The following is a 14,245-nucleotide window of genomic DNA, read 5'->3' as shown; positions in this document are numbered from 1 at the left end:
CCATAAGTTCAAGGTCAGCTTGGTCTACTCCGCAAGTTCCAGGATAGCCAGATCTACAGAGAGAAACCTTTTTGCAGCCCAGATACAGCAAGGAGGGCCTAGGCCCTCTGTCCTCCCCCAAATAATATGACAGGCTTTGAAGGTTCTTGGTAGAGGGCCTCACTATCCCTGGGGAGGAGTGGGGGGGTAGGTTGGAGGGGGGAACATGGGAGGAGGGGAGGGTGAGGGAATGGGAGGGATGTATATGTAAGTATGAGTAATTAAAAATAATAAAACCTTAAAAAAACAAATAAAAAAGAAACCTTATTTTAAAAAGTTTTTAAGATCTAGAGTTAACAATAGATGATAAGTGAAGATAATAGATGTGTTCAAGTCTCCCTCTTAGCTTGGCTTCCTTATTAACTAACTTCCTTCTGAGACATGGTCAACTGGTTTCATAGATACCTTTTAAAAAATACCAGTTATAAATGTGAGTACATACATACATACATACATACATACATACATACATACATACATATGTGAATCAATGGGAACAACATGTTTAGGTCATCTTAGAAAATGTTTCATATTAGTATATGCTGAAAGTTACCATGTTCTTTTTGAGATATAGAGTTTTTTGCAGGACAGAACCTTGATTATTTGATGTCTTTTTCAGTAATAAAAGCTTAAGTTGTTTCCAGCCATTGTTCCTTCCTCCCTCTTTTATCTCTTACTGGTGACTAGACATAGGCCTTGTGCATGATCACTCTGTTACCAAGTATACCTCAGTTCTTTTAAACTTTTATTTTTTGACATGGGATTTTACCTACCAACTTACTCAGGGTGGCCTAGAAATTGAGGTCTGCTTGCTTTCCTTTTTCATATAACTGGAGTTATAGGTGTGTGGTGCCACACTCAGATTCAATTGTTTGGTTGTTGTACATAGTGTCACAGAGACTACCCTTGTGTGTACTGTACTTCATGTATTTTGAGTAAGTATGATGATACTGAATTTCTAGTCCTGGAATTATCTGCTTTACTTATGGTAAAGCCCTCGGAAGGCAGAAGCAGGCGGATTTCTGTGAGTTCGAGACCAGCCTGGTCTACAAGAACTAGTTCCAGGACAGCCTCCAAAGCCACAGAGAAACCCTGTCTCGGAAAACATAAAGAAAAAAAAAAAAAAAAAAAAAAAGTGTTACACATAGAGCCTGGAGAAATGGCTCACTAGATAAAGGCCTACCACACAAGTATAAGGTCCTGAGTTTGGATTGCTGGAACTATGTAAAAGCCAAGCACTAGCAGCCTGACTATAATCCCAGCCCTAGGGAAAAAGGTAGACATCCCTCCTCCTAGAAGCAGATCTTACAGAAAGGAGAATTCTACATTCAGGGAGAGACCCTGTCTCTAAAAATAATGTAGAGAGTATGAGAAGAAGACACCCAAAGTAGACCTGTGTCCTCAACAGCCCCACGAACACTCATGTAGGAGTGAATGCACCACATACACATTTCAATGAGTAATACCTAAAGAACGTGTAAAATTAATGATAGTATAGAAACCCGTGTTGCCCAGATTAAGAACAAGAACCATCTTGATGCTCCTTTTTTTTTTTTTTTTTTTTTTTAATCCCTCTCTGATAAAAGGCTTTCCAGTGCTTCTGAACACTGGCTTGCCTTATGGACTTGTTACACTGGATACTTCCTGTGGTCCTGTCTTCAGCTTATATATTAAACGTTTTTGTTTGTTTGTAACTTGCATTGTTTCTTTTTAGAGTCTCATTATATAGCCTTGGTATTCATTATGTAGACCAGACTGGCCTCAGACTCAGTGAGATCTAGCCTCCCCAGTGTGTATCACAGGCTGGGCAAAGTGCTGAGTAGGGCAGCACACACCTTTATCCCATCACTTGGGAGGAAGAGGTAGGTTTGTCTCTTGAGTTTAAGTTCATCCTGATCTACAGACCTTGCCTACATAGTGAAACACTGTCTCAAAACAAGAAAAGCTCATGGAACCTAGTAACTGAAGTATAAATTGTGAGGTAGATGGAGGTGGTGGGAACTGAAGTCAAGGGAAAGCAGCAAAAGACTCTTAGGCATTCCTAAAATAAATTTCCTGTACTGAATTTATTGAATAAGCTCCTTGGTCTTTTAAATACTAGTTTATTGGATAAACTGAGAGCTCTTGAGTAGTTTTTTCTCCATATAAACATTTAGGTTTTAATTTTATAATGTTATAAGAGTAAGTGTTCAGTTGAACAACATGCTGGTTTCTTGTGTACCTAATACATTAAGGAATCTGATTTTTCTGTTTTTAGTCCTGAGGGAAATGCAGTAAGTTCCAAATGTTGTCTTTTCATATTTACAACTCAGGAGTTATATTGAAGTTTAATAAACAGTGGGTTTATTGCTGCATTGTATTGTTGTTAGCAAATTGCATTAACAGTTTATTTCCCTTTTATGTTGTTTTTAAGGCAGCCTCATGGGGCCTGTTAGGATGATCTCATCTGGACATGAATTAACAACAGACTATGATGAAAAAGCACTTCATGAGCTTGGTTTTAAAGATATGCAGGTATGTACATAAATTGTGGTTTGAGTTTTAGTTATCTCTTGTCTCTTAAAGTTAATAATTGAATAGTTGGAGGAAGTCTAGTTAAATACTTCTTACTACTGTGCATTTAAATTTTAAATGGAATTATATGTTACCTCAGTTTTATTGTTTTATTAAATATATTTTTTCCTACTTCTTTTATTATTTTGTCTATCTTTCTTTTTTGCTTTTTAGATGGTATTTGTATCTTTGGGTGCACCAAGGAGAGAACGAAAAGGAGAAGGTGTTCAACTGCCTGCATCTTGCCTCCCACCACCTCAAAAGGACAACATTCCGATGCTTTTGCTATTACAAGAACCTCATTTAACCACTCTCTTTGATTTACTAGAAATGCTTGCTTCATTTAAACCACCGTCAGGAAAAGTGGCCGTGGATGACAGTGAGGTGATGATCAGATTTCTTTCGCATATTTTTTGTTTAGAAATAATTTTCTAATCTCTTAACGTTAAAGCCTAGCCTAGGAGCCATTTTTTGTTTGTTTTCTTTTGTTTTTGGAGACAGGGTTTCTCTGGGTATTCCTAGCTGTCTTAAAAGTCACTTTGTAGACCAGACTGCCCTTGAACTCACAGAGATCTGGCTGCCTCTGTCTCCCAAGTGCTGGGTTTAAGGTGTGCACTACCTTCACCCAACCTAAGTAATTTTTGTTTGTTTGGTTTTTTAATTTGCTTGAACCATTTTTGTTGATTGACTATTTAAGTGCTTAATATGACCTAGGCATATTACAATAAAAGTATTGTTTACAAAGATGATCAAAATAGGCAATTTGAGCCTCCATTGAATCACCTGTAGAAGACAGCTGACATGCCTCATAAGTATATTAACAAGTAAATATTTTCAGATAAAATAGGTTTTAAGGATGAAATCTGCCGTGCATTTAATTTTAAGGGGAGCATAAGTGGAAGAAAACAACTTGTATGTTGTTTGGTTTGGTATTGTTTCTATGAGACCATCTGAAATATGAATTAAGAGGTTGAGAAAGAACCAGTTATGGAGATTAGAACTGATCTGGATATAGCAATCTCATCATTTTTATTTTTGAAGCAGGCCGAAGGCTCGGGTATTCTGAGAAATGTGGATTCTGGCTGGGACTCAGGTGCTCTTTCTCAGAGGAACTTCTTAGGATGGCTTCTGAAAACCACTGCTGGGAGCTGCTGCTGTGGTGGTCTCTGCCAGCGGCCACTCAATGCTCCAGCCTGTGAAGTTTAAATTTTTATTTCTTCTGATCTGTCTTGATAAAATGGTTGTTCTTGTTTATGCAGAGTTTAAAATGTGAAGAACTTCATCTTCATGCAGAAAATCTGTCAAGGCGTGTGTGGGAGTTACTGATGCTTCTTCCTACATGTCCAAACATGTTGATGGCATTCCAGAATATTTCAGATGAACAGGTGAGCTCACAAAGTCTTTGTACTCCCTTGTTTGATGTTTCTCTGCATATATAAGGGGAGGGCAGAAGTCATTGTTGGATTTCTTTGTCAGCCCATGTGCTCCAACCTCCTGATCTCTCTGACTTGTCACTGAACTTGTAACTTGATTAGGCTAAGTTGACCCTTAAGTCAAATGTATCCTCCTCTATTTCTTGCCCTGCTAGGGTAGTAGTACAGACATGTGATAGCTATACCCAGCTTTTTCAAAGGGTGTTTGGGATCCATACTTAAATCTTTATGCTTGTGTGGAAAGTACATTACTAACTCAGCCATCTAACCAACTCCTCTTTTGCTAATTTAATAGGAAAAAAGGTGTCAGCTTACATATCCATTTTTTTTTAATGTTACACAACATTAAATAAAATACGAAGGGTCTTTTGTTATCTTGTCTTTAGAAAAATGGGGATTGGCCTTTTTAAAAAAGATTTTATTTTCAATGTGTATGCGTATTTTGCCTACATGTATGTCTGTGCACCATTTGTTTGCCTGGAGTCTGCAGAAACCAGAGAAGGGTGAGGGATCCACTGAGACTGGTGTGATGGATGGCTTTGAGCTGCCATTTGAGCGCCAGGAGTTGAAACCAGAGTCCTCTACAAGAACAATGAGTTCTCTTAACCACTGAGCCATCTCTTCAGCCCTGGATTTGCTGTTTGTTAATGAGGCTTTAAAAATCATTTTGAATATTTGTTTTGACAACAAAAGTAGTAAAGTTTAGATAAATATAATGTGATGAAGTGACATCCACCAGACCTTTTTTAGATTGTTATACAAATCATATGACATAATTGGGAAAACACAGCAGACATTTAATATATGTTTGACAGTTTTATGAGTATCACTCATAGAAGTGATACTGGATTTCATTGTAAGAATGCCTTTACAATGAAAGATTACTTTAAAAAAAGATTTATAGACTAGTGGTGGCGGCACATGCCTTTAATTCCAGCACTTGGGAGGCAGATACAGGCAGATTTCTGTAAGTTCCAGGCAAGTCTGGTCTACCGAGCCAGTTCTAGGATAGCTAGAGCTGCACAGAGAAACCCTCTCTCCAAAAACAACAAAAGAAAGGTTTATGTTATTACTTTCAATGATTTATTCTTGTGTGGGGGCGTGTGCACTTGAATAAAAGTGCCTGTTAAAGCAAAAGAAGATGTTGGATCCCCAGGAGCTGGAGTTACAGGTGGTTGATAGCCATCCTACATTATTTCTGGGAACCAAACTCAGATACAGAGCAGTATGTATTCTTACACTTGGTCATGTGTCCATCCTCAACATTACTCCCCCCACTCCCAACCCCCATCTTTGGAGACAGAGATGTAATATGTAGCTTTGACTGGCATGGAACTCATCAGAGATCTGCCTTCCTCTGCCACGTGCTGAGATAAAAGGTGAGCACCACTATACCTGCCCTAAGGTTGCTTTTAAAAGCTTTAGCACAAGGGGTTTCTGTAGTGAAGATCTACTATAAGACTGATGTAATGAATGCAAAATCAAATGGCTTATTGTATGTGCCACTTATTATCTGATTTGTTCCACTTTTATGTAAGTTCAGAACATCTGACATCTCAAATTGCTTGAATTTAAACGGATTAGCTCTAGAATATGGTTATTGATCACTTCAGTAATAACATTTCAAAGATACATGTCATGCAAGCTACATTAGTTCATATATTCAGAGTAGAAACAGCAGTGTTCTAATTTAAATCTTTTTCTATGCTTGTTTTAAATAATTTTTCATCTTTTAATAGTAATGAATAGTTGTGCTTTTAACATGCTATTAGTACCATTTCTGATACTTGTCTTATATTTAAATGTTTTAAAATATTTGTATTTTGTACTAATGTTTATACTAATGTTCATTTTTGTGAGTTTTAGGAAGTTGTCTTGATAAACCATTTTTCTTTTTGTAATTTTAGAGCAACGATGGACTTAACTGGAAAGAACTTCTCAAAATTAAAAGTGCTCATAAGTTGTTATATGCTCTTGAAATTATTGAAGCACTAGGAAAACCTAACAGAAGAATAAGGAGAGAGTCAACGGTAATTACCATTCCATTGCTCTCAGTAAAGGCCGAGTTACTCCAGCAGAATTCTAAATACTATTTTTTTCTAGAGTAAGTTTTTCTTCTGAAATCTCCCTTATTTATGTTTTTGCCTTCCCTACAGGGAAGTTACAGCGATCTTTATCCAGATTCTGATGATTCAAGTGAAGATCAAGTGGAAAATAGTAAAAATTCTTGGAGTTGCAAGGTTTGAGCATAATTGTTTTGGAAAAGATTTAGAAAAAGTGCTTTTCAGGTTCCATAAGTCAGTATTTTAAAGTTATTTTTCAAGATTTCTTTTCTTTTATGTTTTTGAGTTTGGCCTGCATATATGTGTGTGTACCACTTGCATGCAAAGCTTGTGGAAACTAATTGACAGCCTCACTAAGGGGCTACACTGAAAAAACATGATTCCTCTCCCAAATTATTTTTATTTGTAGACAGCCATTTCTATTAAACACAGATTTTTATAAATGCTTACTACTAACTCAACAGAACAGATTGTCATCATTCTGTATAGCTGATTTTCCTTTATCACTACCTTCACAATTGCTTACAGTTTGTTGCTGCTGGTGGACTTCAACAGTTACTTGAAATATTTAATTCTGCAATTCTAGAGCCAAAAGAGCAGGAATCATGGACTGTGGTAAGTAAAGGTATTTTTTCAGGTAATTACATTTGTTGTCTTATTTCATTTACTTCTGTTTCATTGGCAAAGTAGATTACTATACACTTAATTGCAACAAAGTTGATTAAGACATATAGTAGAAAGTAAAAGTTATGATAGATAATGGATTAAAATTATATAACTGAATGAAGCAAAAGTTTAAAGTTATTTTTGGTTTGGGAAGATGGCTTTGTAGCTAAAAAAAATTGCCATGCAAGCCTGATGAACTGTTACTGAATTACTGGAATCTCTGTAAGGGGTGAAAGAAAAAACTGACATCCGCAAAGTTGTCTTCTGACCTTTACACATGGTTGCTCACATCTAATCCCTGCCTACATACACAGGCGCACACATGTAGTAATAGAGTTTAAAAGACAGTTATGTAGGTTTTGTTTGTGTTTTGGGAAGGTTTGATTGTCCTGGAACTTCTCTGTAGACCAGGCTGGCCTAGAATTCACAGAGGTCCACCTGCCTCTGCTCCCAAATGCTGGGATTAAAAGCATGCACCAACATACCCATCTAGGTATGTTTTTAACACACATGAAATGAATATTGCTAAACTTAATTACTCAGAAATATTAACAAGTTCATAAGCAATTAATTCTTTCCAAGATTGATTAAATCACTTAGTATTTATATGGTTTTAAAGTTTTCTTTCTTTCTTTGCGGTTGTAGTTGTCTTTTAAATTATGGTCTCCCTATTTCCCCCAGAATGTAACTTCCTCTGTACCAAACGCTGGTCTCAAACTTTTAATTTTCCTGCCTTGGCCTCTTGAGTGCTGAGATTCCAGGTGTATGTTACCAGCCCAGCCCAGCCCAGCCCAGCCCAGCTCAGCTCAGCCCAACCCAGCCCAGCCCATCCCAACAGGGATGTGTTTTGTTTGTCCCTCCTTTTCCTCCTCCTCCTCCTCCTCTCTCCTCCTCCTCCTCCTCCTCCTCCATACACAGAGATATATTTGCTTGTTTGTTGTAGTACTAGGGATTAAATGTAGGCCTTTTGAATGCCCAAGAAGTCCTTTTTTTGGGGGGGGGGATTGTTTTTTGATTGTTTTTGTTTTATGTTTCTTTTTTTATTTAAGTTAGAAACAAGCTTCTTTTAAATGTCATTCTTAGTTTCCTCTTCCACTCCCCCCCCCCAAACTTCTTTTCCAACCCCCTTTCTGCTCCCCAGGGAGGATGAGGTCTTCCATGGGAGAATCTTCAAAGTCTGTCATATCATTTGGAGCAGGGTCTAGACCCTCCCCAGTGTGTCTATGCTGAGAGAGTATCCTTCTATGTGGAGAGGGCTCCCAAAGTCCATTTGTGTGCTAGGGATAAATACTAATCCACTACCAGTGGCCCCATAGATTGTCCAGACCTCCAAACTGACATCCTCCTTCGTGGTCTGGAATAGTCCTATGCTAGTTTCCCAGCTATCAGTCTGGGGTCCATGAGCAATCCCTTGTTCAGGTCAGCTGTTTCTGTGGGTTTCTCTAGCCTGGTCTTGACCACTTTGCTCATCAGTCCTCCCTCTCTGCAACTGGATTCCAGGGTTCAGCTCAGTGTTTAGCTATGGGTATCTGCTTCTTCTATCAGCTACTGGATGAAGGCACTAGGATGGCATATAAGATAGTCATCAATGTCATTATTGGAGAAGGGCTTTTAAGGTATCCTCTCAACTATTGCTTAGATTGTTATTTGGGTCAACCTTGTAGGTCTCTGAACATTTCCCTAGTGCAGGAATTCTCTTTAAACCTGTAATATCTCCCTCTATAATGGTATCCCTTTTCTTGTTCTCTTCAATTCCTCCCCTGACTAAATTTTCCTGTTTCCTCATGTACTATTCTCCACCTCCCATTCTCCCCCCTTCTCTTTCTTCTAACTTCCTCTCCCCTCCCCCCATGATCACCATTAGTTTAGGAGATTTTGTCCCTTTCCCCTTCTGGGTACTCCTTGTTTCCTAGTTTCTCTGCAAGTGTGGATTGTAGGCTGGTAATCCTTTGCTCTATGTTTAAAATTCATATATGAGTGAGTACATACCATGTTTGTCTTTTTGTGACTGGGTTACTTAGCTCAGAATGGTTCCATCCATTTGTCTGCGAATTTCAAGATTCCATTGTTTTTTGTTTTTGTTTTTTTTTTCCTCCGCTGAATAGTACTACATTGTGTAAATATACCACATATTTTCTATCCATTCTTCAGTTGAGGGACATCTAGGTTGTTTCTAGGTTCTGGCTATTACAAATAATGCTGCTGTGAACATCGTTGAACAGATGTCCTTGTTATATGAATGTGCTTCTTTTGGGTATATGCCTAGGAGTGGAATTGCTGGATCTTGTGGCAGATTCATTCCCATTTTCTTGAGGAGTCGCCATACTGATTTCCAAAGCGGCTGTACAAGTTGGCACTCCCACCAGCAGTGGAGGGGGGTGGAAGAGTGTTCCCCTTTCTCCACATCATCTCCAGCATAAACTGTCATTGGTGTTTTTGATTTTAGCCATTCTGACAAGTGTAAGATGATATCTCAAAATTGTTTTGATTTGCATTTCCCTGATAGCTAAGGATGTTGAACACTTTCTTATGTGTTTTTCAGCCATTTTAGATTGCTCTATTGAGAATTGTCTGTTTAGTTCTGTACCCCACTTTTTAATTGGATTATTAGATAGATGTTTTGGAGACTAGCTTCTTGACTTCTTTGTAAATTTTGGAGATGGGCTCTCTGTCGGATGTTGGGTTCGTGAATATCTTTTCCCAATCCGTGGGCTGTCATTTTGTCTTTTTGATTGTGTCCTTTGCTCTACAGAAGCTTCTCAGTTTTGGAGTCCCATTTATTAATTGTGGATCTCAGTGTCTGTGCTACTGGTGTTATGTTCAGGAAGTGGTCTCCTGTACCAATTCATTCAAGGGTATTTCCTACTTTCTCTTCTAATAAGTTCAGTGTGGCTGAGTTTATGTTGAGGTCTTTGATCCATTTGGACTTAAGTTTTGTGCATGGCGATAGACATGGATCTATCTGCAATCTTCTGCATGCCAGCATCCAGTTATGCCAGCACCATTTGTTGAAGGTGCTTTCTTTATTCCATTGTATAGCTTTGGCTTCTTTGTAAAAAATCAGGTGTTCGTAGGAGTGTGGGTTATTATCAGTGTTTTCAACTTGATTCCATTTGTCTACCTTTCTATTTTTGTGCCAATACCAAGCTGTTTTCATTACTATAGCTCTATAATAGAGCTTGAAATCAGGGATGGCGATTCCTCCAGAAGTTCCTTTTTTGTACAGGGATGTTTTGGCTATCCTGGGTCTTTTGTTTTTCCATATAAAGTTGAGAATTGTTTTTTCAAGGTCTGTGAAGAATTGTGCTGGGATTTTGATGGGGATTGCATGGAATCTGTAGATTGCTTTTGGCAGGATTGCCATTTTTACTATGTTGATCTTACTTATCCAAGAATTCGGGAGATCCTTCCATTTTCTGGTATCTTCTTTAATTTCTTTCTTTAAAGACCCAAAATTCTATGGTACAGGTCTTTCACTTTTTTTTGGGTAGCGTTACCCCAAGGTGTTTTATGTTGTTTGTGGCAATTATGAAGGGTGGTGTTTCTCTGATTTCTTTCTCAGCCCATTCATCGTCCATATATAGTGATTTTTTGAGTTAATCTTGTATCTTGCCACTTTGCTGAAGGTGTTTATCAGCTGTAGGAGTTCTCTGGTAGAGTTTTCCGGGTCACTTATGTAGACTGTCATAATCATCTGCAAATAGTGAAAGTTTTGCTTCTTCTTTTCCAGTTTGTATCCTCTTGATCTCCTTTTGTTGTTTTATTGCTCTAGCTAGAACTTCATGTACAATACTGAAGAGGTATGGAGAGAGTGGACAGCCTTGTTTTGGCCCTGATTTTAGAGGAATCATGTTGAGTTTCTCTCCATTTAGTTTGATGTTGGCTGTTGGTTTGGTGTATATTGCTTTTATCATGTTTAGATATGTTCCTGTTATTCCTTATCTCTCCAGGACCTTTATCATGAAGGGGTGTTGGATATAGTCAAAGGCTTTTTCAGCATCTAGTAAGATGATCATGTTGTTTTTCTTTGTCTGTTTATATGTTGGATTACATTGATGGAATTTTGTATGTTGAACTATCCTTGCATCCCTGGGATGAAGCCTACTTGATCATAGTGGATGATTTCTGAGGAGTACTTGGATTTGAGTTGCCAGTATTTATTTATTTATTTATTTATTTATTTATTTATTTATTTATTTATTTATTTATTTATTTTTGCATCATTGTTCATGAGGGATATTGGTCTGTAGATGTCTTTCTTAGTTGTGTCTGTGTGGCTTGCATACCAGGGTTATTGAAGCCTCGTAAAAAGAGTTTGGCAATGATGCTTCTGCTACTATTGTGTGAAATATTTTGAGGACAATTGGTATTAGCTGTACTTCCGAATTTCTGAAGCCCTCTGGCCCTGAGGGTTTTTGGTTGGGAGACTTTTAATGACTGCTTCTATTTCATTAGGGGTTATAGCTCTATTTAAATTGCTCATCTGTTTTTGATTGAATTTTGGTAAGTGAAATCTACCCAGAAATGTTTTGTTTTTCAAGGCAGGGTGTCTCTGTGTAACTTTGGAGGCTGGCCTGGAACTTGCTTTGTAGATCAGGCTGGCCTCAAACTCACAGAGATCCATCTGCCTCTGTCTCCCAAATGATGGGATTGAAGGAGTGCACCACTGCCACCTAGACAACAGTGTTTCACATGTTTTTGAGACAGGGTTTCTCAGTGTAGTCTTAGTTGTCCTGGAACAGGACTAGAACAGAGATCCGGTTGCCTCTGCCTATTAAGAGCTGAGCTTAAAGGCATGTGCCACACGCAATACCCAGCTCCAAGAAGTCTTTTACCATTGACTTCAGTGTTTTTAAAATTGTTATCTTTTGTTTTGACAAATTCTGCCTTTATGGCAACAGTACACCAAAAGTGATCTTCCATAGGATCAAGAAACTGAGCATAATAAACTTTTCCATTTTTGCAATAATCAGAAGTTTCTCCAGTTATTTTTGTAATATTTCACATAAGTATTGGCCGTCTTATAAAATAAAATAAAATAAAAAACCTTGGTCGGGGGAGAACCCTGCTACCTTACCACTACTAATTTAAAGAAACACTGCTTTAATATTAGGAAAAGAAAGTTGCTAGTGCAATATTCACAACTTCTTGATTTATGTAGCATGTTGTCTATTCTTTTCAACTAAATACAAAGCAAATCATTTTTCATTGGGAATTCAAATGAAGTGTTAACTTGTTTTAGAATTGCTTGGTGCAACAAGTTATCATCAGTTATCTGATGGTACTTTATTTTACTTTGTTCAGTTGATTCTTTCTCTCCAGTTTTTTAGGTTCTTAGTGACTGGTAACAAATTCAGTATGCTCGATTTTCATGTCATGTGTCTTTCTTTACTCATTGTGCCACCTCACTGGCCCCTCAATTTGCTTTTTAAACTTGGAATTCCAAATAAAAAAAAATAAACTTAAAAATAAATAAAATTTTATTTTCCCCTTGTTGGTGATCTCATAAGCATCTTTTCTGTGGTATTCGTCCAGTGGGTCTTTGTTTGTCTGTGTGTGCATTTGTGATTGCACCTGTGTATGTTTCCATGCTTTTTCAGTCAGTCAGGTGGACATATCAGTTGATGAGTATTGTAGTATTTCCACTTGTGGCTCCTATCATTGTATTGCTGTGATTATAGCTTGGCTTGGCTGGATCCATTATTAATTGTGTTTAATATTTTAAGAATCAGCCAAGCATGTTTACTATTTATGTTCCAGCCAATATTGTATACCCTAGTTGCCATAATAAGGTTATTTGCTGTTTTCACAGCCAACAGCCTGTGAAGTTAATATGTTCCCTTGGTGTTTATTTCTGTTTTCCTAATAATGTGACTAAGAGCTTTCTGTGTGATTATTAGCCATCTTGTACTTTATTTGCATAGAGGTCAATTAAAGCCTATTCTACCTGTTTTTATTGAGTTTTAAATGTCCATTGTTTAATCTGGATACTGATTTCTTAGCAAGCAGGCTTTAACACATTTTCTGCCAGCAAGTGGCTAATTTTCCCTTTCCTGCAGTGCTGCATGCAAGGTGTTCTAATTCCGGTCAAGTTATGTGTCTCTGTGACACTTGTGCTTTTGTGGTATTGTATAATTCATGGTGGTAAATATTGATGATCATTTTGTAGTTTTAATTTGTATTTAAGGCTTTCATTGATTTTAACTCGCATTTTATTCATGCAAGTCATCATGCAGAAACAGAGTGTTGGAAGCATCTATACTTGTGAAATGCTCAAGCATACTTGAAAATGCAGAATACCTTTCACCTCCAAAGTTCTGCTTGTTGCTTGTTTTAAAATCCGTTTGCTTCCAACAGAACAGCTCTAAGAAACTTAATAACTGCTCATAAAAATTTGTAATTGGAGCAGTACTTTTTTTTTTTTTTTTTTTTTGTTTTTTTTTGTTTTTCGAGACAGGGTTTCTCTGTGTCTTTTTCTCTGTGTCTTTGGAGGCTGTCCTGGAACTAGCTCTAGTGGACCAGGGTGGTCTTGAACTCACAGAGATCTGCCTGCTTCTGCCTCCCGAGTGCTGGGAGGCGTGTGCCACCAACGGCTGGCTGGAGCAGTACTTTTAAATAGCCTTTTGTATTTCCTTTTTGTTTCAATATTTCTTGATGTTGCAGAATATAGGTCAGCAGTCAGAGATTTCAATATTGTTGATATTGATTATTTTATATGACATATTGCAGTTGCTTATCCACTTGCTTGTTGATGGACCTTAGAACCTCCGGTTTTAGTATGTTACAGGTAAAGAAGCTATGGACATGCATACATATTTTTTTGTACATAAACTTTTGGTTAAATTCTAGGAAATGAAATCACTAAGTAATGTTGTAAGTGAAAATTTAAAATTCATCAGAAGTTGCCAGCAGTGAAGATCTACTATAAAACATTAAAGGGAATTTCCTGTATTCTACATTCTTACCAGTAATTGCTTTTGATTAAGTCTAAAATTTGAGACTTGTTCGCTTTTTCAAGACAATGTTTATGTTTGTAGCCCTCACTGTCCTGGAACTTACTCTGTAGACCAGGCTGGCCTCCAACTCACAGACATCTGCCTGGTAAATGTTTTTGGCTTCTATATTGATGGATTTTGTTTGTTTCTCTGAGACGTGGTCTTGTTTTCTAGTTCAGGTTGTCCTTGAAGTTTCATTCTGCTTCTTTAGTCCTCCTTTGTTTTGGGATCTTCCATGTGTGGTTCAATAGTATCTTTTTTGAGGAAGAAGGGTATTATAAATTCTGGGCTGGGTTTCAACACCCTATATAGCCGAGGATGATCCCAAACTCATGTCTTCACTTCTCTTGCCCTGAGATATAGGTGTGAACCACCATATTTGCTCTATACTGTGCTGGGAATCCAACCATAGATTTTGTGCATGCTAAGGAAGTACTCTATTTAACTGAGCTACACACGGAGTTCTAAACAGTATTTTCTCCCATTTACCTGTTCA

General features: G+C 37.6%; 1 protein-coding gene across 4 annotated transcripts in view; it reads left to right on the top strand.

Moving 5' to 3' along the window:
• Usp34 (ubiquitin specific peptidase 34) overlaps positions 1 to 14,245 on the top strand; it is a 185,301-nt gene that overhangs the window by 90,386 nt on the left and 80,670 nt on the right. For all 4 annotated transcript variants that reach the window (XM_027388016.2, XM_027388017.2, XM_027388015.2 and 1 more), the window contains 6 exons: positions 2,453 to 2,553; positions 2,767 to 2,976; positions 3,852 to 3,977; positions 5,933 to 6,055; positions 6,182 to 6,265; positions 6,617 to 6,703. In XM_027388016.2, the coding sequence (XP_027243817.1) occupies positions 2,453 to 2,553; positions 2,767 to 2,976; positions 3,852 to 3,977; positions 5,933 to 6,055; positions 6,182 to 6,265; positions 6,617 to 6,703 (731 nt within the window). The remainder of the gene's footprint in view (positions 1 to 2,452; positions 2,554 to 2,766; positions 2,977 to 3,851; positions 3,978 to 5,932; positions 6,056 to 6,181; positions 6,266 to 6,616; positions 6,704 to 14,245) is intronic.

Source organism: Cricetulus griseus (assembly GCF_003668045.3).
Source record: "Cricetulus griseus strain 17A/GY chromosome 1 unlocalized genomic scaffold, alternate assembly CriGri-PICRH-1.0 chr1_1, whole genome shotgun sequence".
Classification (NCBI taxonomy): Eukaryota; Metazoa; Chordata; class Mammalia; order Rodentia; family Cricetidae; genus Cricetulus; species Cricetulus griseus.
The sequence above is the reverse complement of the archived record's forward strand: the minus strand, read 5'-3'. Positions and strand labels throughout refer to the sequence as shown.